The sequence below is a fragment of the Neopsephotus bourkii genome, unplaced genomic scaffold (assembly GCF_033783945.1).
Source record: "Neopsephotus bourkii isolate Nb327-2 ecotype Australia unplaced genomic scaffold, CSIRO-AGI_Nbou_v1 NB_1189, whole genome shotgun sequence".
In the NCBI taxonomy this organism is placed as follows: Eukaryota; Metazoa; Chordata; class Aves; order Psittaciformes; family Psittacidae; genus Neopsephotus; species Neopsephotus bourkii.
Window position 1 is genome coordinate 2,949,595 of NW_026901674.1, and position 21,053 is coordinate 2,970,647.

The following is a 21,053-nucleotide window of genomic DNA, read 5'->3' on the forward strand; positions in this document are numbered from 1 at the left end:
CTTTGCAGCCTTAGCAATCATATCCTGCTGAGCTGATGGCAGGTGTATGCCATATGCAAAGACCAAAGACTACTGACTGCACATAGCTGTACATAAAAATCTCACTTAAACAGACTGAGTTCAAATTTTAATTAAGACCATCAAATCCAGCAGGGTAAAGAGCTAATGGAGGAAGACATCTTCAAAATCCATTAAAGACTCTGTGCCAGCCAGAAACATGCTTTACTTTTCAGTACAGTGCAACCATATCCAGAATCCTCTAGGCTCAGTGGTTCTTCTTCTATTATTATTAACAGCACATTTTTCCTGGTTATATAATTATGACAAAGATCAATGTTTTAGAAATGAGTCTATAATACAATAAGTAAACCCCAGCAACATATGGATCCTGAACAGCTCTCTTGGATATGCATCATATAGAATTCATCTGACAGCATTTTTGAGAACACCAAGAATAAAAACATTTAAACACTTATGAGCAACAAAAGAATCCATGTTGAAAATCTGGTACTACTGACATTTAAAAGTGTTCTAAGAATTCTGTATTTCTTTTATGGTAATAAGTTGTTTTATTCTACAGTACTTTAAGGGTTTCTTGCAGCAAAATGACCTTAATACACTGAAAGCTCAAAAGAACCATAGCACTTTATATAGCAGTTTTTGAGACTGCTCAAAATCTAAAATTCTGAAGGCTTTGTATATAAAAACATTGTTTGTACCATCATATTCCAGCCACCTGTTGTGCCTCATGTTGCTCTGTGTCAAATTCACACAAATCTAGCCTTTCACACAAATCACACCTTTCCCTTACTAAAAATGTAGTCCTTCCCACACTCATTTTGAAGCCCTTTCATGTGACTGGGAAGTGAGGGATCCATTCCTGAGGAAAATTATATAGCCTGAAGAAAGCCAAATGTTTCCCCAAAATAATGAAGATTCATTCTTTCATCTCCCTTACTCCAACCACTTAGTATGGAATAATTTTCTAAAGAAAGAAAAGTAAATACTGTTCCTTCACTGTCCCAAAGCAAGGGATCTAACCTATGTGGATGATGCATTTTCTTCCTTTTCCTTTCATTTATGTGCATGTTGCTACACAAGGAAATTACTTGTTTTTAGAATTTAAATATTGCAAATGTAACAGATGGAAGGTTTGATAAGAAAAATAAATCCCATTACCTGTTACGCACATTTCTGCCAGCAATACTGGATTTTAATTCCCAGATCATTACCCTGCCATCACTGACTATGAGAGCTGCAGAATTCTCATTCACTGGGCAACACACCATACTGAAGGGTCGAACTGTTTTTGTTACCCTGATTGCATCACACTGACTTCTTAAATCATAAATCAGCTCCTGAACTGGGTCTGGATCTGTAACATCAATGTCCCACAGAGGACAAACAATTAGAGTGGAAAACACAGGATATGATCAATCAACAGAGGTAAATGTGCAGCATGACTGAGCTATTTGGTTGAAATCCACATGCTCCCTGTGCAACAGTCAGGAAAAACAATCAAAAACTACACACTGCTCATCTTGCTGTACACAACACAGCTCTGAGTTCTCTAAAATGTAACTTTGTAATGAAAATACCTTATTCCACACAAATCTCGTGAAAATTGCTGTTTGATATCTGGGTAAAAAGCACATCTGCTCTCCACAATCCAAAGGAAAGTAAATAATTTGATTTACTGGTAAACCTGGAAGTAAGTAATGTAGCTCACTAGAAATTGCCAAACAGCCTAAAACCAAAATAAACCAAAATAAACCAAACAAACTATAACAAAATTATATTTACATTTACAGAAATGTATTTTCCTTTCTTTTCTCCAGTCTCCTCCATTATATTTAAAAGGTCACTCTTAGTAAGATTTCATAAAAGAGACAAAGGTTTAATAATTTAATCTAAATATATTCTTATGTCTCAGTTCTATAACCGGTTCTTTCAATTGAGAAAATGACTTCTAAAGCCTTGTGTTTGCCTGAAAAATGCTCTTTCTTAAAGAGAAAATGAACATACTAACCATCTTTTATGTAAAACTTTCTTGTATATGTGACTCTTATGCCACTTCATAAATAAAGTATTTATTTTCAGGATATTAGTATTGCATATTGTGCACTAAATGTCAGAAAAGTCAAGAACACTAGAAGGGCTGTAATTCACTATTCTGTACGAGGCATGATGGCAAACACTGGTGTTAAAGTATTAAACAGAATGCCTCAAAGTTCATTTCTGGACATTTTTGACACAAAAGTTACCTGGCTCTTCATTTGGAGTTCCAGTTATACTGCAGTTAGATCTGCGAACTCTTAAAGTTATACAACCATTTTCATGTAAGCAAAATAACCCATCACGCTGAAAGCAAGGAATTACCTAGGTAAAGAGATAGTACATTATATCATGGTATCAATGTTTTATCCTTTGCAAAGTACACTTGCAAATGAACATGCAATTCTTGATGTATTAGGAAGTCACTAAAAATGTTACCATTAAAGCATCACTTCAAGGAATTTCTTTAGCTATAGTACTTGTGACTAAGAAAGTCAACTAATTTGAGAAATTTATTGAAAGGTTTTGTTTTAATTGCTTGCTGGTTTGGGGTTTTGTTTTCTTTAAACAATGATGCACTCATACATATTCTTTTTAGCTATCACTTTTTAGTATCAGAATTCATGACTCCGAAAGAATGAAAATGCTTCAATAAGACCTCAGACTAGACATACCTGTCTAACTAAGCAAAGGCAGATGATCAGAGAACTAGTATTTGCATGTAAGAAGCTTAATCACCAGAGAATGAAAAGTCCTTTTTCCACAGCAGTGTTTCCACACTGGTAACTTTTAACACCACAAAATGAAGCAGGTTTGCTGCAGACATCAGAAAACTAAACAGTTCCAAGAACATTTTTTCCCCTATCAGCTAACTTCTAAATAAATCACAAACTTACATATGATCTTAATAAACTTTTACAATGGCAGAAACCAACCAAATTTTCATTACCTGTAAGAAAGGCACTCCTGTTCTTTCAATTGCAATCACACCCACTGTCTGATTCACCTCCAAGTCAAGAATCAGAATTTCTCTGGGATACAATAACAGCATGTAGTTTCTTTTGGAAGGCAGATACGACAACTGAAGACAGTCATTAAGTGTTACAGATTCAGCACTGGAAAACATCAGATATAAAATTTAATCAAGTCGTGTCAATAAATACTTCAAGTTCAAAATAAAATTAACAGTATACATTTTCTTGCAGGTACATTTTTTGGAGTATTCCCTATTTCCATCAGTAGGCAAGTGCATATTTGTGTGTAACTGCTACAGCAGTGCAAAGCATCACTGACCTTCAAAAGACAAGACACTGTCAAGAGACTTTTGTCTAAATAAGATTATAGAGTAATTTTTAAAATAGTATGTGATTCAAATGGAACAATCTCAAACTCCCGCACATGTCAGAGAGCAATTCAGTTATGAACAGTGCCAGCTGCCATGACATTTACTGATATTCATGGGAAATTACCCTTAAACATACTGTATACTTCAACTTTTATATTATTATGCATATCAGAATCACAGAACTGCAGGTTGGAAGGGACCTCAGGGATCATCTGGCTCAACTTTCTAGGCAAAGCATGACCTGGACTAAATGTCCCAGACAAATCTTAACAGTATGTAACACTGGGGAGTCCACCACTTTCCTGGGGAGATTATTCCAATGGCTGGTTATTCTCATCGTGAAAAATTCTCCTCTTGTGTCCAGCTGGAATCTCCCAGCAGTAACTTGTGCCCATTATACCTCTTTTCCATGCGACTCATTGCAAAAAGAGTCTCCATCTTTGTAACCACCCTTTAAATACTAGAACAGTATTTACTGTGTATGTACAGTATTTAAAAGTTTTGTTTTGAAATGAACTGAATATTCTATTAAAAATAACAGTCTTCAAAACTCAGAGGAAGCAGCAAAAGAGCAGAAAAGTTCACCGTTATGTTAACAGAAAACTGGCTGCAAGATTCATTAGGTACATGCTACCAGTGAGCTGTACTTAAGCCACACTGAAGAAAATCATCCGCATACTGTGTACAGTTTTCAAAGCTTCTGAACTCATTTAATATCATCCCTTTTGAGAGGCTGTGCTTGGTTTTAATCTCATCTTCCAACACAGACTAAGCCTGCCTTACACACTTCTTGCATCTCAGTCCTCGCTTCAGGCATCTGAATCCCCTTTTGTCTCCAATCACTTTCCTAACAATCTTCTGTTTCCTCAAAGTTTATCTAAACTCATATAAATCACTGCTGCTACAATTTTTCTTCCCTTTTTCCCCATTCTAGTCTTTTCAGGTGTTCCAGATAGAAAAGAAGGGAAAAAAAGATTATCATACCTTTGGCAATATTTTTACACAACTTAAATTTGCAATGAGGAGAATGCAAAAACAGCATCTCTGTCAATTTACTGTTATTACATAGTGTACATAGGACTGCAGCAGCATATATGCTGTTTCAGTATCTGCAAATCAGGTGGTCTGCCCAATGTAGTGCAAATCAGGCATTATGGAACACAGTACGACAAGATCATGCCTATTAACACTATATAAAAATCACAGTTTCTTAAATAATGACTAGAGGGGGTATCATCATCTCCCAAGTTTGCAATTTAAACACCTTATTAAAGCAGAGTGCAAATTTAGTTGTCAGATGCTAACTGATACTACAGTCTGGTTAGTTTGTTCTCACATTTACTTGAGGTTAGAGAAATACTTTTATTATTCAAATATAAAATACAAAAGGAAAAAAGGTTACACCACACAGGTGTGGCCTAGAGAAGTTCTAACAAGAAAATAAACACTATTATAGAATCATAGAATCATAGAATAGTTAGGGTTGGAAAGGACCTTAAGATCACCCAGTTCCAACCCCCCTGCCATGGGCAGGGACACCTCACACTAAACCATGGCACCCAAGGCTCTGTCCAACCTGGCCTTGAACGCTGCCAGGGATGGAGCATTCACAACTTCCCTGGGCAACCCATTCCAGTGCCTCACCACCCTTACAGTGAAGAACTAACTTCCTCCTTATATCCAATCTATTGCCTCCTACTGCACTACCATGTACAACACCAGAATGACAACTTTTCCCAGGTATCAATACTTTCATAATTTTTACTCTGTCACTACACCCCTTCACATTCCACAGTTGAAATAAATTCTATGAGCCCATTTTCATCCTTTTTTCCCCCTGTAAGAAAGATCTTTCTGAATCTATAATGCATGAAAATGTGTTAGCAAAGACAGAACATTAACTTATATAAAACATGCTGGGATGATATGGCTGGTTTTACAACAGAACTGGATGAATGACTGTCAATGTTGTATTCTTAAATAATTCATCATCTAGGATATCCATTTATCAGCCTAGCCCCCCCCAAAATTCTCTTTTTTAAACTATTTACCTTACAGGCTTTAATTTAGTAATAGCTATAAAATATACAGGCATACAATACATTATCTGAGGAGAAATACTTGCAACCTACCTTGGTTTTTCATTACTGATTAAGATTTTTACTTTATCGAGGGCCTTTTTGGCCCCTGTAGCAGCAGCCAGCTTGTGAGAAGGACTGGAATGGGGACTAGAGATGTAAACTTTCTTCCCTGAGCTGGCAGGAGCTTTGGAAGGTGAGAAGTCAGAGATGAAGACTATTCCTTCGCTGGTGAGCACTGTACCAAGAAAAACAATTCTCAATATAGCAAAATGCAATCTCCAATTTGATTATGGGTTTCCATTTTAATGAAATTTTGGTGGGGAGAAATGTTAATAGCTTAATAATACTGTATTAGGTAGAAAACTCAGAATTCTAGACGACTGGAACTTTCTACTCAAAAGAGCAGCAAATGGTCCATTAGAATTAATATCCATAAATCCCAACTTTTCAATATTAAGTCTACACTAAAAAAAATACCATGGGTCTTACTAGCACAAACCTCTTGGTTGTTTGGAACAATTATTCACTCTCATCAACTATTTTTCTTTAAGCTTCACAATGCAAACAGAAGTTACCTCTGTCATCTGCCCATGTTAGCTCTGTCATCATTTTGTGTTCTCGAGCAGAGCGTGTTCAAAGAATCACATTATTTATGCTACAGTATAAAGATTCAGCTAAGCTGTAAAGATGTAGCCACATGTTTATGGAAGGTTGAGTGGTACAGCAGATATAAACCAATACAACTACAAAGCCTGAAAACGGCAGTTTCATTACAGATCATGAGTGTGGAAGCTAAATTAAAGATTAAAACAGTGACTCTTATTTCTCTTAGTTTCTTTCTGCTAAAATTTGAATAAATGTGCACTACATCTCCCTTGACATCTGAACTGCTTCTGAAACTGATGCTCACACTGTATTCCTTAAGAAAAAAAGAAAGTTCTTTCTGTTGAAAGCAACATTTATTCTTGGTCTACTCAGCTCACTCAGCATCCATTCTTTTATAGTTTTGTATGCCAGTATAATGGGACTGTCTCTATCTGGCTTCCTCCAGCTCCCTGTCTACACCCTTTACACCTTCTTTCCTATAGTCTCAAACATTTCTTTTCAATCTTTAACTTCTCTACTGATGACTACTTGTGCTCTTCCCTCACAAAACAGCATCTCATTTTAGAAGATTCCACACTGGCCAAAATTTCCCATCTTTGTTTTGAGACTTCTTGCCATTTATGACTTCATCCTCTCCAATTTATTATTTTTAATCTCAATCTTAGCATTTTAGCTTAACATTTTTCCTGGTCACACATATTCAAGTCACTCTATTTTATACATATAAACTTACAAGCCAAATGCGATGGATCAAAGGGGTCAAATGAAAAAGACAGGATATTTTCAGCATAACTTTTCTTCCAGAGTTTGGTGCCTGTGTCTGCATTCCACAGTACAATATAGTTTGGTGGATGAACTGCAAGCAGTAAATCTCTGGATGCATCCTGATTCCACAACCACTGCATATCTGCCAAAAGACACAAGGAACAACAGTGAAATGAATTTCCAATAAAAGTTCTATTTTAAAACTACTCTTCTTCTACAGTACCTTGTTGTTCAAGAAATTAACAGTGATTTATTAGTAACAAGATGCTTCTATTTCACAGTTGTAAAAATAAAGTTCCTTTTATGTCCTGAATATATGTTTTTAACAAGCAGCAATAAACAGGGTTACACATGTACACAATCCACAGCCTATTTAAAGAATTCAGATTTTTTTTGGACAGTGAATTTCTATATGAAACAACATACCATACTGTACATACACACAATGGAATCACTGAAGAGTCAGAATGAAGAGAACTACACACCATCTCAATTAATACTTGGGATGACACCATGAACCATAACACCATCCCAATTAATACTTGCGATTGTATCAGTACTGGACCTGGAAACAGATGTCTTCTCCACTTCAGATACTTTTAAAACAGAGAGTCTGAAGTTCAAGAGTGAAATGCAACTAACACATAATCAAGAAGATGAGTATGGTTCTTAAATGCTGGATTAGTCTGAAGAGATATGCTTGCCAATCATCATTTAAACAGTCAAAGTAAATGGATATAAAACACTATGTTTTCTATCAATAAGAAGACAGAGATGCCTAACTTACTTGAAAGGAGCTGTATTAGAGCTACCTACATGCTCCATGGGGCGGTGTTTTAGACAACAGACTGGGTTGGGCAGACAGTCCAGCTCCTACCACTCACAGCATGACCTCACCAAGACACAACTTCTCCACAGCATGTTCCTTTATATCAAGATGTCACAAAAAAACCCTTCCTTCCTCAGCTCTTTTTCTATCAATTCCGCTTTTTCGGAGCACTGCTAAGTGCTTTTCAGAGGAAAATAAATAAATCTAGCCATGTGTGTCCTCATCAGTTACAGTGCAAGTTAACAAAAGGTTAACTCCTTCTCATCTAAGTGCAGAGTTTGCATCAAATAAAGAAGAGTGTCTTACACTGATGCACCACTCTTACGAAAACAGCAAGGCTCCAGCTGTTATCCTACTAAGCTGTTGCAAGTAACACAGAGAACCAGCAGATCACTCTGGTGCTCAGTCTCTATTTGAACCATTTTCGACAGACTCATACAAAGCCAGAGGCCTCAGAAACAGATGGAAAGGAAAAGAAGCTTTTGTCTGAGCTTATTGCTTAATCAAATTAGGGACTGAGGACAACAGAATTTTAATTCTGCTGCTTATTAACTTTGTTTCTCACCCAACAGACTGGAAAGACTTCATTGGGTCTGAAAACATGGAGAAATCTGCAAACTACACAGTCAAAACTCCACCAAACATTCAGTGATTTGGTGTCAGGAGTAAATAAAATGCAACTTATAACACACAGAAAAAGAAATCAACCTAATGAAATTAACTGCAGTCAACAGAATAATTATTCAGTGTCCCACTATCAGACTTACAATATTGTATCTACCTTCACATGATTTGTTAAAATAGAACAGTAACAAAAACCAAACAACCTGGTTTCATAAGAGAGCTTTCATATATAAGAATTCAAAATAAAACACAGGTTTTTTAAAACAGTCCAAATAAACTGTGAATTATCCTTAGAAACTCATTATGGCAGTTTCTTGGGGGGGAGGAATTGCTCTAAATTTCACTTCAGAAATAATTTGCAGACATAGTACTAGCATGGACAGCAGCAGCAATAAACAGAAATGCAGAACATGCAGCAGAGCACATAGCTGTTGCTGTAATTCCAGAGTTATCCCTCCCAGCTCATGCTGAATGAGCCAGTTCAATGCTGGAAGTGGTCCACTGGCAGCACCAGCCCAGGTACTAGAAGCAAACCAGCCAGAGCAGCACAGCCACAAAGCTAATCAGGTTCCAGTGCTCCAGCCAGCTCCTGGTCAGCTCTATTCTGAGTCATTCCAATAGACCAAAAAGTGTCTACCGCAAGTAATTTGTGCTGCCATCCAGAGGGACCTGGACAGGCTGGAGAGCTGGGCGGGGAATAACTTGATGAAATATAACAAGGGAAAGTGTAGAGTCCTGCATCTGGGCAGGAACAACCCCAGGTTCCAGTATAGGCTGGGGAACGACCTGTTAGAGAGCAGTGTAGGGGAGAGGGACCTGGGGGTCCTGGTGGACGACAGGGTGACCATGAGCCGACACTGTGCCCTTGTGGCCAAGAAGGCCAATGGCATCCTGGGTTGTATTAGAAGGGGGGTGGTTAGTAGGTCGAGAGAGGTCCTCCTTCCCCTCTACTCTGCCCTGGTGAGACCTCATCTGGAATATTGTGTCCAGTTCTGGGCCCCTCAGTTTAAGAAGGACAGGGACCTGCTGGAGAGAGTCCAGCGCAGGGCAACTAAGATGATTAAGGGAGTGGAGCATCTCCCTTATGAGGAAAGACTGAGGGAGCTGGGTCTCTATAGTTTGGAGAAGAGGAGATTAAGGGGTGACCTTATTAGTGTATATAAATATATAAAGGGGGAGTGTCACGAGGATGGAGCCAGGCTCTTCTCAGTGGCAAACAATGAAAGGACAAGGGGTAATGGGTACAAATTGGAGCACAAGAGGTTCCACTTAAACCTGAGAAGAAACTTCTCAGTGAGGGTGACGGAACACTGGAACAGGCTGCCCAGGGAGGTTGTGGAATCTCCTTCTTTGGAGACATTCAAAACCCGCCTGGACACGTTCCTGTGTAACCTTATCTAGGTGTTCCTGCTCCGGCAGGGGGACTGGACTAGATGATCTTTTGAGGTCCCTTCCAATCTCTAACATACTGTGATACTGTAATTAGAACCAAAACCCTGAGCTGTACAATAGTAGGAGAGTACTACTATCAACTACAAATTGCACCTATCTATTAAAGCAGAAGTAAAAATTATATTGACTGTTGATGCACCAAGGAATGAAGTCTAGATATTTTGATTCCCCTTTCTGAGTTCTAACCATTACCTCCACTTTTTCATTGATGCAGCACAAGATGCTAACTAATGAAAGGGAGCATTTGATGGCTGACAAAGACAATTATTCCCTTCCAATATATTATCTTAATCGTGTTAGACATGGCCAGTGGCTACATTTTCTGCCCTCTGTCCTTCATCAGACCAATTAAGATAGTACTGACCTCTATGCCAGGCTTCTAGACATTCCTGCCTTGAGCACAAGAAAACATAAATCTTCTAAAGCTTACATCATCATAAATGCATAGCTGTTTTCTCCAGGCTTTTTTGTTGGCTTGGTGTTTTTTGTGGGATTGTTTTGGGGGTTTGCTTTTGTTTTTTACTTTCCCCAGAGACTTCTGAAATTCCTGAATGAGATCACAGCTTTTTTGGTTTTTTTTTTTTTCTGGTCACAGGATAAAGAATCTTCAAGAATCCAACTGCCCAGAACAGTTTGGGTAGAGTTTACTGGGTATTTTTCACTGCACTGGGCTATCATTTGCCTACGCTTGAAACCTAATTCAAATTTGTCATACTCAGTTTGGAGACTGCATACTACCAACTCCAACATGATGCAAAACCTATCTTATTTACAACTCTCTTCTGATCTAAACATTCCACAGTATCTCATTCTTTCTCCATTTCACTTTTCACATCTTAATATTGTTATGCATAGAAAAGCCTCCCTGCTGCTATGAATCTGACAACTGCACAGACACTCAAAAACCTGTTCTTTCCCTAGTAATACTGAAAATGTATGTTATCATACTAGTATATTTGATCAAAAGTAGCTATATAATGACCTAGCTAAAAAGTCGTCAAAGTATACGCGCATAATCAAAACTCTTAACTTGCAGCAATGTAATACTCTTAAAATACTGCACCACTACAGGTGGCATTAACAATCAGGTGCGATGCAAACTGCACTACATCCCTATTCAAAAGCAGAAAGATGTACCTGACACTGTAAATATGATTATTTCAATCAATAACATAGATAAAAATAGATTCTAACTTCTTGTCAGATCTTGGAAAGTATTACTACAGCTAATTCAATCTCAGAGCATCCTTCTGGGAGACTGTAAATCTTACATCTACACGAGTAAGCAAACACACAGAAGGCCAGTAATCTCAACAATAAAATTCAATGGCAGAAGCGAGCATAGTTTACAAAACCTAGGTGACTGATTCATACCAGATGCTCCATAAAGTAACGTCTACACAAACATCATGCATTATCGTTACCTTGAATTGGTTTTGCATGTTCTTGTATTTCACAACGAGCTGTTCCTGTTGCCACATCCCATACAATTATTTTTCCAGTAACATCAGCAGAAGCTAAACGTAAAGAATATGGAGAGCCGATATTGTGATGGTAATTTTCTTTAGCCCATTTAACCTAAAGATACAGATAAAAATTGGTCAAAGGAGGCAACCGTATAACAAGACAGCATACTATATATTCTTCAGATGGATAAACAAATCATAAACTCAATCAAAAAACAGTAATAGTTAACATTAATAGCATCTTTATGCCAATAAGAATACCATTAAGCTACCATCAGTTGTGCAAATTTAAGGTGCATCACAACTGTGCGGCATGACTGCAAGGTTGATATTACACAAATCTATAATCTTTAGTCCTGATGTTATCTACAACAATCCATAAATATATGCTATGTATATAAAAAGTTTAACATAGATAAGAAACTAAATGGCAATATTTAAGGTTCTGTGGGCATCCATAAATTTTCCCAAAATTACAAACCCACTGATTTCCAAACAAATTACAGTTGAAAACTTACCATCTAACTTTTATATACATCCTAAAATGTGCCATTTTCCTAATCTGCCAAATATATTACAGTACAGGGGAGGAAGGGAGGTTAGCCTTTCATCTATGCATTGTCCCATGTCAAGCTATTGCTGATACTTGCTATCTTTTTGGTCCTTTTCGCCATGTTTCCACCTCTGACTTCTTCCACATACCACTTTCTGGTTTGGGATTTCAAGCTGCAGGGGCTTGCAAGTTGGCAATACTTACAAAAACTACGTGTCTTGCAACTTGAAACATTCTGTCTATGAGTCTCCCAAGATTATAGAGAGAGAACACTGAGTTCTTCCCTATCTATTCAATATGGATTTGTTTTGCTACCTGGTATAAGGTGAACTTCCATCCGTAAGAGGGACTGAAGACACTGACAGAATAAAGAAACATAAATGCTAAGCTAATAGGAATTTATTTACTACAAAAATGACACTGTAGTTAGCTAGGTGTGTGCTGTCACAGTACCTGACAGAGAAAGGGTGACGGCAAACACAAGGCTTTTTGCAGATACTGAAAGCATGGCATTAAAACCATGGAAACAGAGTTATCATTAGGCACCACTACCTTTGCAACATAAATTAGGTTTGTACAAGTATTCAGAGCACTGCAGCCACCTCTGTGCTATCCCTTCTCAGAGGTGTGACCAGGATGGATCTCAAATGCCTAGCTGAGTAAGTTAAACAAACATTACACATGCACAAGCAGCACTCTTCAGAGAGCTCCGGCTATAAACCCAAAGCATGTTTCTATCAGAATAACAAAAAAAATCTTGGGAGACTGTCCTCTACCTGCAAATTTCAGCTTTGCAATTCCTGCTTCCCTGCTGTTCAACAAAAATTACCCATGAGGCTACCTGCATGTAGCTACTAAAAAAAGTAATTGTAGAACCGACAAAGCTATTTATTCCCGAGTTAAATATATATTAGTTAGAAGCAATTTCCAAGCCTGGAAAACAGAATTTCCCACGGGAGAAGCTGTCACCTGAAGTTCTGAATAACACAAAGGAGATCTTCGCACAATCAGTCTCAGAGCTCATGTGGCACACCCGCGTTGTAAACCCTCTTTTCTCATTTCAGTAGCACTGCTTCAATGAAGTCCCCACACACTGCCTGAGTGTCTGCTACAAGAAATTATTTTCATGTTGTATTGGTCACTGCCTGCTGACCCTGACTTCAAACTACTGCAGCACTGGACATTAAAAAAGTAATCTCTGGTTCCTGTTTAATTTTCACACCTAATTTATGAAGCCCTATTATCCCTATCAAACACAATTTCAATCCTCTCATTTCTTGTTCTAGCTCAAAAAATTCCTTCTGTAATTAATTTTTCTTTTGTAAAAGCACTCTCTCAAGTACAAAAAAATCTGATATAATCTACTCCATGAGAAGTCATCAGTAACACCTTAAGAGCAGAGAGATACCTAATATGGAACAATTTTCAGTGAAACTATTAACTATTCCAGACACAGCTATGACAGCCAAAGGCCAGGAAATATTTAAAGAAAAATACTTAAATGGGCTGCAGAAGGATTGTGAAACAATTGCTTTTTTATTGCAAAGAGTGGTGTGGTTTGGTATTTTCACAACTGAAGCATCGGGTTTTGGCAAGATGTCATGTAGCCAGACTTTGTAGGTGTGAATCTCTACCACAAAGAGTTTAATTCAGATATACAACAGACTTCTTAGAGATCCCCTTCAGCTTATTTATGCTTTTAGCATTTACAAACTCTTTAGGAAAAAAAAAAGTTAGGAATTGAGGAAAATTCCCCAGAAATATCTGGGCTCTGCAATGGTCATGGCCTCATGTTTTCTCACATAACGCCTATTTCTTAAAGTACCATAGATTCTTTCATTCTTTCCCATAAATTAGTCATCTTCTTACAGTCTCTTTCTGTTAATAAAGTATCAGATAGTGGCTTTGAAAATCTATCTTATAAGTTATATAAAAACTATTTGGACTTTAGCATTTGGTTTCCTACTGAGATGATGTTATTGCTCAAAGCTAATGAATGTAACTGAAGCACATTAAAATGCTATCACTACATGGATCAAAACCTAATTTTGCTGCAACTTGTTATTTAAGCTAAGTGAAAATTTCAAAGCAGAGTCATCATTACAGCTGCCACCTCCATAACACATTTTCTATTTCTTTTACACAACTACAGACACTGGAATTGATTTATTCACTTTAAAAGGCAGCTTGAAGACAACAGAGTCTAAGGGTATGCTTCCCCAAACAAGCTGCTAAAAGGCAAGCAAAGGTATTGATTTAGAGTGATGCTGACTCTGTGGTTGCTGTCGTGTACACACCTTTGCTCTGAGATAACAAGAGAAATAACCTCTCCTTACTGTGAGTCAGACAAGTTGCCTAACATTTGTCACCACAGACACTATTCCTAAGAGTGGCACAAGCTCTCAGTTGAAAGTGATGTTCAGGCAAACCTGAGAATCCTCAAACCTCCCAGAAAGATTTGGGCACATATATAGATATGCTGGAGGAAAAGAGTTTTCAGTCTTTTGTGACATTTTAGTATCATTTTTAAACATGTCACAGTACACCAGTCTCAAAAAACAACATAAAGTATCTATTTTGAAACCTAACCTGTTAAAAACTTCTACTTTCCTTTTTTGCCAGTCAGTTTCAAAATTCCCTCTAATCAAGCAAAACTAATTCCTGAACTTTACAGCCATTTTTAAAGCTACAATCTCATTATGTGTATGGCTCTTGGCCAAAATCATGAATGGATCTGAAGCAGTTTTGCTGTACCCAACATCTTCTTTCAGGATTTGAACACTTTACTTACTATTATAAAAGCACACACTTTAGCTCGACTCTGTAACACAGAAATATATTATACTACATAGAAGTACATAAACACCACCGGCTGTGTAACTGCTGAATATACTGCAACTTCAAAATCACCCCACAAAAAAGCTGAAGCTCTTCAGTGAACAAGTCATCATCAGAACATGATGGCTCACAATGCAATACATTATCAAACCCCAATAAAATATAGGTGTGTTTAATTTTAAAATACTAGAGCTGCCATATCTGCTCTATTAGTGTATCTATACAAACATGGTCCATTTAAAGGAAATCACATATGGGAAAAAAATAGTGTGCAATTTCCAGAAGGCACGTTCAAATTTTTACTACAAAACCAACCAAAACAGCCCTGTCTAAAAATCTATTTTTCCTCTTAAATTACTGCCTGCTTTCTAATATAGCATTTGGGCCATGGACTATCTAGCATTACATCTGCCAGTCAAGCAGTCCTCTAAACCTTGACTGAATCTGCCATTCTTCACACTCAAATGATGTATCAAAGACACACACCCTATTCTACACTTGACCACAAGTCCAACTTTGCAATTTCAAGTCATGGACCTTCAATGGAAAATACAATTACCCTACACTTGGCATACATTTGGTTTTGTCTACTAATGTTCCTTTTCTATAGGTAAGAACAGTTAAAACACAGTGAAAAAAAAGACATAAAAACTTTAAAATAACTTCCCAGTCAAATGGTTACCGCAGCATGAAAGATCTGCAAAGACATCTGCAAAGATATTCACCTGATATTTTGCAATGTTCCTTTGAATTTTCGCCATGTTAAGAGCTTTCTTAGAAGCATTTGTGTTCTATAACACCACAAAATGTTTCTATATATTCTACACCTTCTATAAATATATATTGCCAACCTCAGCTCAAATTTCAGCATGTATGGTTTGATTTAGCTGTAAAATAAACCATGCAAAATACAGGTAATTTACACCAAATTTTATGTGAAAATAAGTGCAATATGATATCAAGCATTTGCGCTGATTTGGAAAGATAACAGATACACCAGAATCAAGTAATATACCTTAAAACACATACATCTCACCTTGACAACACTAGCTTTGTGTCTTTCCAAAACCTGTAAAGTCTGAGCGGTATTGGCATCAACTACCAGCACAAGAGAATGACATCCATATGCAATCAAACCTTGCCAGCCCCTAGAAAAGCACATATCAGCATCAAACAAGCAAAGAACAAAAATCACTTCACAACAAGAATGAGGCGTTTTTCCTTGTTTTGTAAATTGAATGCATGCTACTAGACACAAAACATCAAACAGTAACAATTCTTTAATAACATAAAACTGAAAAGCACTATAAAATGACATAGCTACACTGTTCACTGTCTGCTGATGGACCCCTAACCCACTACAAAGCATCTCTTTGTGTCCATCTACAATAAACCTCTGTGTACATTTAAGACATGACGTATAAAGTCATGAAGTGCATTTCCAGATTTTATAAACATGTAGGTAAGCAATATATTTGCAATTATATAATTAATTGTATATTTATTTTTTCTTAAAGAGAAAAAAGGGAGCATGCAAACAATGATTACAGTAACAGTGGAAATCTGCTGAGGCCCGTCCGACTTCAGGAGAGGTTACTTAGGTCACCAATGGCAATTATACAGCTACAGCAAAGAGCAACCAAGTGGGAACCGTCAAAAGTGAAAAACAAGTTCAAACTAAGCACTTCAGAGCCTTCAATGTTCACAAGCAATGCAGACAAACCTAAAGGAAGCAGGTTTTAAAAATCACTTGGTTCAGCTCATTCATTTTATAGAATGATAGAATCATTTTCTCTCCTTAAAGACTCAGGAGTACTAGGATAATGGCCAGCTAGGTGAACTCACTGTTCAGAGCAATGAATGCATAAACCAATATATGTACAGGCTTTACATCAAGCCTCACAAATAACAGGAACAGAAACCAGAAGCAGCTGCTCTGATCTCTGCAGGTCGTTGCACCACCAAGCCCTCTGCCCAGGAAACAAGTGTCGCTGGCAGAAGGGACCGGCCGATGCTCATCCACGGCCACGGCTTTGCTCTTGCTCCAGAGCTGGCCACCAGCCACAGCCCCCGCCGTAGGCTGAGCCTCCGGACCTGCGGCTGCACGAACGGCACATTCAAAGCGCGACCCGCCGCTGCCGGGCAGCGGGAATAGGCAGAGCCAGAGCCAGGCAGGCACCGGAGAGCGGAGCCCAGCAGCTGCTGAGGCGAGCGAGCCGCGGGGCGGCTCGGGACACCCCAGCCATCCCTCTCCCGTCCCGAGCCCGCCCAGGGCCCGGACCCTCACCAGTCCGCCGCGCCCCTGTTCGGCGGGCTGAGGGCGCCCGTCAGGGTCCGCGCCGGCAGCTTGATGTTGACCGTAAAGCGCTGCATGGCGAAGCCGGGGAGCGCCGGGCCCGGCGGGGGCAGACTGTAGCCGAGAGCACCTCGGCCCTACCCAGGGCCGCCGCGCAGGAAGCGCCGCCTCGGCTGTGCCCCCGGTCCGTGCGCCGGGGTCCGCCGGGGCCCCGCGGCTCAGGAACGGCAGTTCCGGGGCCGAGCACGGCCGCCGCGGCTCCGAGAGCCTGAAGTAGGCCGCGGCACCACCCTGCCCCGGGCAGGGCACACCCAGTGCGGCGGCCGCCTGCTTCGGGCCGCCTCTAGCTCCGTGCTGGGGCTTCCGGATGTTAGCCGCCCCCTGAGCCTCCAGGGGACCCCAGGACAGTCACCCGGTTGTGCGCGTTGGCTTTAAATAGTAAACACAAGAGGGGCGTGGAGCTGTTGGAGCGAGTCCAGAGGAGGCCATGGGGATGCTGCGAGGGCTGGAGCAGCTCTGCTCTGGCGCCAGGCTGAGAGAGCTGGGCTGGGGCAGCCTGGAGAAGAGAAGGCTCCTGAAGGGGAGACCTTAGAGCAGCTCCAGTGCCTAAAGGGGATGCAGGAAACCTGGAGAGGGGCTTGAGACAAGGCCAAGGGGGAATGACTTCAAGCTGACAGAGATGTAGATTAGACATTAGAAAGAAATTCATAGAGGTACCATGGTAATACGTACACAGCGATGTGTGTACCCTGTACACCCCCAGCTCATTCCATGTCCTCTGCCCCCACAAGTGGAACCTCCTCAAATGGCAGAGCATCTGCCATTTCATATGATCATAAGATGAGCATCTTAAGCCTGCCCTTCTGCACCTTCAGCTTGAGATCTCCAAGTGTAAAGGCAGGTACATTCCAGCTGTGTCACATCACAGACTGTTCAAGAAAGTCATGTGCCTCATCTCTTGACCTGATACGGCACTGTTGTCTTTTTTTCCTCAAGACAAATGAGAGGTCTCCATTCAGAATCAGCAGAGAATTAGGTCCTCTTTCAGAGAAGCACTCTTCTTGAACAAAGCAGCATGAGCAATCACATCCTTATTCAGCAAAGCATGCTGTGCAACAAAAGACTTCACATGTATCTAAAGCTGCACCAAAGAAGGGGCATGGAAACATCCCAAAGCACCCTTGAATGCAGGTGGAATGCAGTGTGCCCTTTCTTGTTTTGAGTATTAGTGGGGATACCTTTGATATTTAAAATCAAGCTAGTGGGGTTTGGTTTTGGGTTTTTTTTCTGGAAAGGGAATGATCTGAAGTCAAGATTCATTTAATCACAGACCAATTTTGTAATCCTAATGGGAATATTTGTATTTTCAGGAAAAAAAAATAAAAAATAAAGGTATTGATGATAGATACTCTATTTCTGGGATTTAAGAGTTCTGCCAAAAATTAACATAAAAGTAAAATCAAGATATGAATTTCAGAGTGGGAAATATTTGGTCCCTACAGCCCTATCAGTTTTATGCAAAGCCATATGGTTTTTGACCACTGGCTCAAATACTTGTCACCCTTCCCAAAAGCTTTCAGCTCAAAAGCTCAAAAATTATCCAGAGACTCTCCTCCAAGGGAGCATGTGTGGTCTAACCCAGTTCCACTGAACTTGCTGGACGTGTAAATGTAAACTTCCAAAGGCAGTGGAGCAAACTGTGGAGTGAGTTCTGATGACTGCCTGCAGTCTCACTTTGTTTTGACTAAGTGTTATCAAAAGAAAAACTTACCAAACAGCTTGTTGTTTTCCTCCAAAAATAATTTCCTTAAGCATTTTTCTAAGGCTCCAAAAATTATAAAATATGAAGCAAGTTGTTTTTATTTGCAAATTAATTTCTGTGGTGCCAGTTTTGTTTCATTTCTTTTTGCTTTCATGCTAACCTCAAGTATCCGTACTGCTCTATCGCAGTCACTGAGAGACTCTGGCCCTTTCACATCCTTTCTTTGAATACTTCTGCTGCTGAGCGTTCACACACCTCCCTGAAATACATCACTGTTACCAAATTCACATCTGGGTAGGTTTGCAGTCTCCTATTGTTAAAGAGAATCTTCATTAAATTTAATTCTATGGGTTTCAGGTGTGATTTCAGGAAATGGCACTGATCTGTTAAGAGAACAGTCCCCCGAGCAGTATTGCTCCTCTTGTGTCTGGTAAGCCTGATGCTGGCAGCCTCTGTCAAAACTTTTAGCCGTTTAGGGGGCAGAAATCTCACCCCATTGGTATCTGTTCTTACTGTGCAGCTCAGTAAGTGTCTGAGAAGACCTGGAACAAAAGCAGGCACGTGGTCAACATGAGAAGAGCAGGTTGAGCAGAGAATAGGATGAGCTTCCTACTGTTGTATTGCTCGTGGTTCTATGTGACTCCTGCTGCCTATGGTTGCTGGAGAACTTGTGTGTAAGAAAAAAACACGAGTCCTCTAACTCTTTTAAATGTGGACATATGTATTCTCCTCTTCTGTCTGGTTTTCGATAGTCTGTTGCAAAGGAAAACTCAAAAAGTATTTAGGAGTCGGAACCATGCAGTTTAATGATGCTGGACCACAGTGTTAGGGTGGCTTAATCCTCTGAGTGAGGGATGAAATGAATCATAAAAGATTTAAAGCTTTCATAAAAAGGAGAGAGGATTATTCTGTTATCCAGACAACACCTCTTCCAAGCATTGGTGCCATTACATAGTTAACTGGAATCATCTTGAACAGGTAGATTACTGCTGCATCAACCTTGACTGTCGTAGCAGTTTGTTAAATACTTTGAAATACAGCATCAGAGAAGTTGTAAATAAAACAAAGAGAGGGCTAATGAATGGCACTGAGAGCGCAGTCTGGTTCTACTGTGAACTTGCCAACCTCTAAATCATGTCACCTTATCTAATGCTGACCCATGCAGTCCCCATGCATTAAACAACACCCAGAAAGAGTGAGTTTATCAGGATCTCCTTCTTCTTGACTCATTTCCCACCCAAGACAAGGAAGCACTTTCTCTTCCACTTCTCCACTCATTTTATGAGGTCTTGAGGGAGTTTTGTTTGTTACTCTGCATTTGTACGGTGTCTCATGCACAGAATTTACGGAAGTTCCAAGTTAAGCTGCAGCCTACATGAAAATAGTTAAGACAAAAGAAAAACAGTGCACCCATCAATCCTGTAATATCCTGTACACTTACAGTATGAAGAAGCTCCTGAGAAATGCATCAGATAAACAGAAGTAGATCTGAAACACAGGTCTAATGACTCACAAAGAGGGAACAAGTGCTACTCCTATATACCCACACTCAAATTTGATCGATTTGGACTTCAAATACTAGGTTTTTTCCCTAAGAAGGGAAATAAAAATTTCAACTAACATACCTCTGAGCTTTCTTAGTGGTGACTGTTGCTAAAGTTCAGCTTTCTGTGCACACATATCTGCTGTACGTAAGCAGGAGAGTTTGTGCCCGGGATGACCAGCACTGTGCAATAGCTGTCCATGCTGCTAAATGATCTAATGAATGGATAAAAGGAGAGAAGCTCGGGATATTTCAGAGCTTTAAAAATGTCCTAGCAGTCTGAGAAAGCATCTGTTTCCTATTTTATGAGGTATCTACATAAAGTAATATTTTTTGTAGGTAGTAAGTAATTTATCAGCATCAGTGCATTTTACTGTAAGACCTAGTATAAGAGTAGCAGCATGGTGAAGCTGGGATTTGAAACCTAAGTGAAACAACGCAGTATACTGAAGACTGATAAATCAATCAGTGTTCCTGACAACCCAGTGTGGTATGACATAAATGTTTAAGGAGGAAGAAATCTCTAGGAAGACATGCTTCATGAAAAAATCATGGACAATGAAGCAAAGACTGGTTTTTAAGAGCCATCTGCAACTCCATGACTATAGCTAATGAAAATGTGAACGCAGTAATTTATTGAACTTGGTAAAAGTGTATGTTAAGAAATAAAACTGTCCTCATGTATATTGCATATTAAACGGGTGGAAAATGTTTTGATCCATATTATCAGTGTTTTGGGTTGTGCTTTTTTTTCTTTTAAAACTACATTCAGAAATACAAACGTCCAGAAACCACAATAGCCATATAAATCCAGTAAAGTGCTATTAATTGCTGCAAA

The 21,053-nt window shown here is 39.3% G+C and overlaps 1 protein-coding gene and 1 long non-coding RNA gene across 5 annotated transcripts in view; one reads left to right on the forward strand and one right to left on the reverse strand.

The window, feature by feature from the left end:
* WDR11 (WD repeat domain 11) overlaps positions 1-17,014 on the reverse strand; it is a 47,161-nt gene extending 30,147 nt beyond the window's left edge. For all 4 annotated transcript variants that reach the window (XM_061364200.1, XM_061364199.1, XM_061364198.1 and 1 more), the window contains exons 1-8: positions 16,902-17,014; positions 15,651-15,762; positions 11,182-11,335; positions 6,821-6,994; positions 5,533-5,716; positions 3,005-3,170; positions 2,265-2,379; positions 1,180-1,375 (exon numbers count right to left, since the gene is read on the reverse strand). In XM_061364200.1, the coding sequence (XP_061220184.1) occupies positions 1,180-1,375; positions 2,265-2,379; positions 3,005-3,170; positions 5,533-5,716; positions 6,821-6,994; positions 11,182-11,335; positions 15,651-15,762; positions 16,902-16,987 (1,187 nt within the window). In that variant the 5' untranslated portion in view covers positions 16,988-17,014. The remainder of the gene's footprint in view (positions 1-1,179; positions 1,376-2,264; positions 2,380-3,004; positions 3,171-5,532; positions 5,717-6,820; positions 6,995-11,181; positions 11,336-15,650; positions 15,763-16,901) is intronic.
* A 747-nt stretch (positions 17,015-17,761) lies between these two features.
* LOC133218125 (uncharacterized) lies at positions 17,762-18,183 on the forward strand. The gene is made up of 2 exons (XR_009727058.1): positions 17,762-17,811; positions 17,907-18,183. It is a non-coding gene; the product is annotated as an uncharacterized LOC133218125 (long non-coding RNA).
* Positions 18,184-21,053: the final 2,870 nt, after the last annotated feature.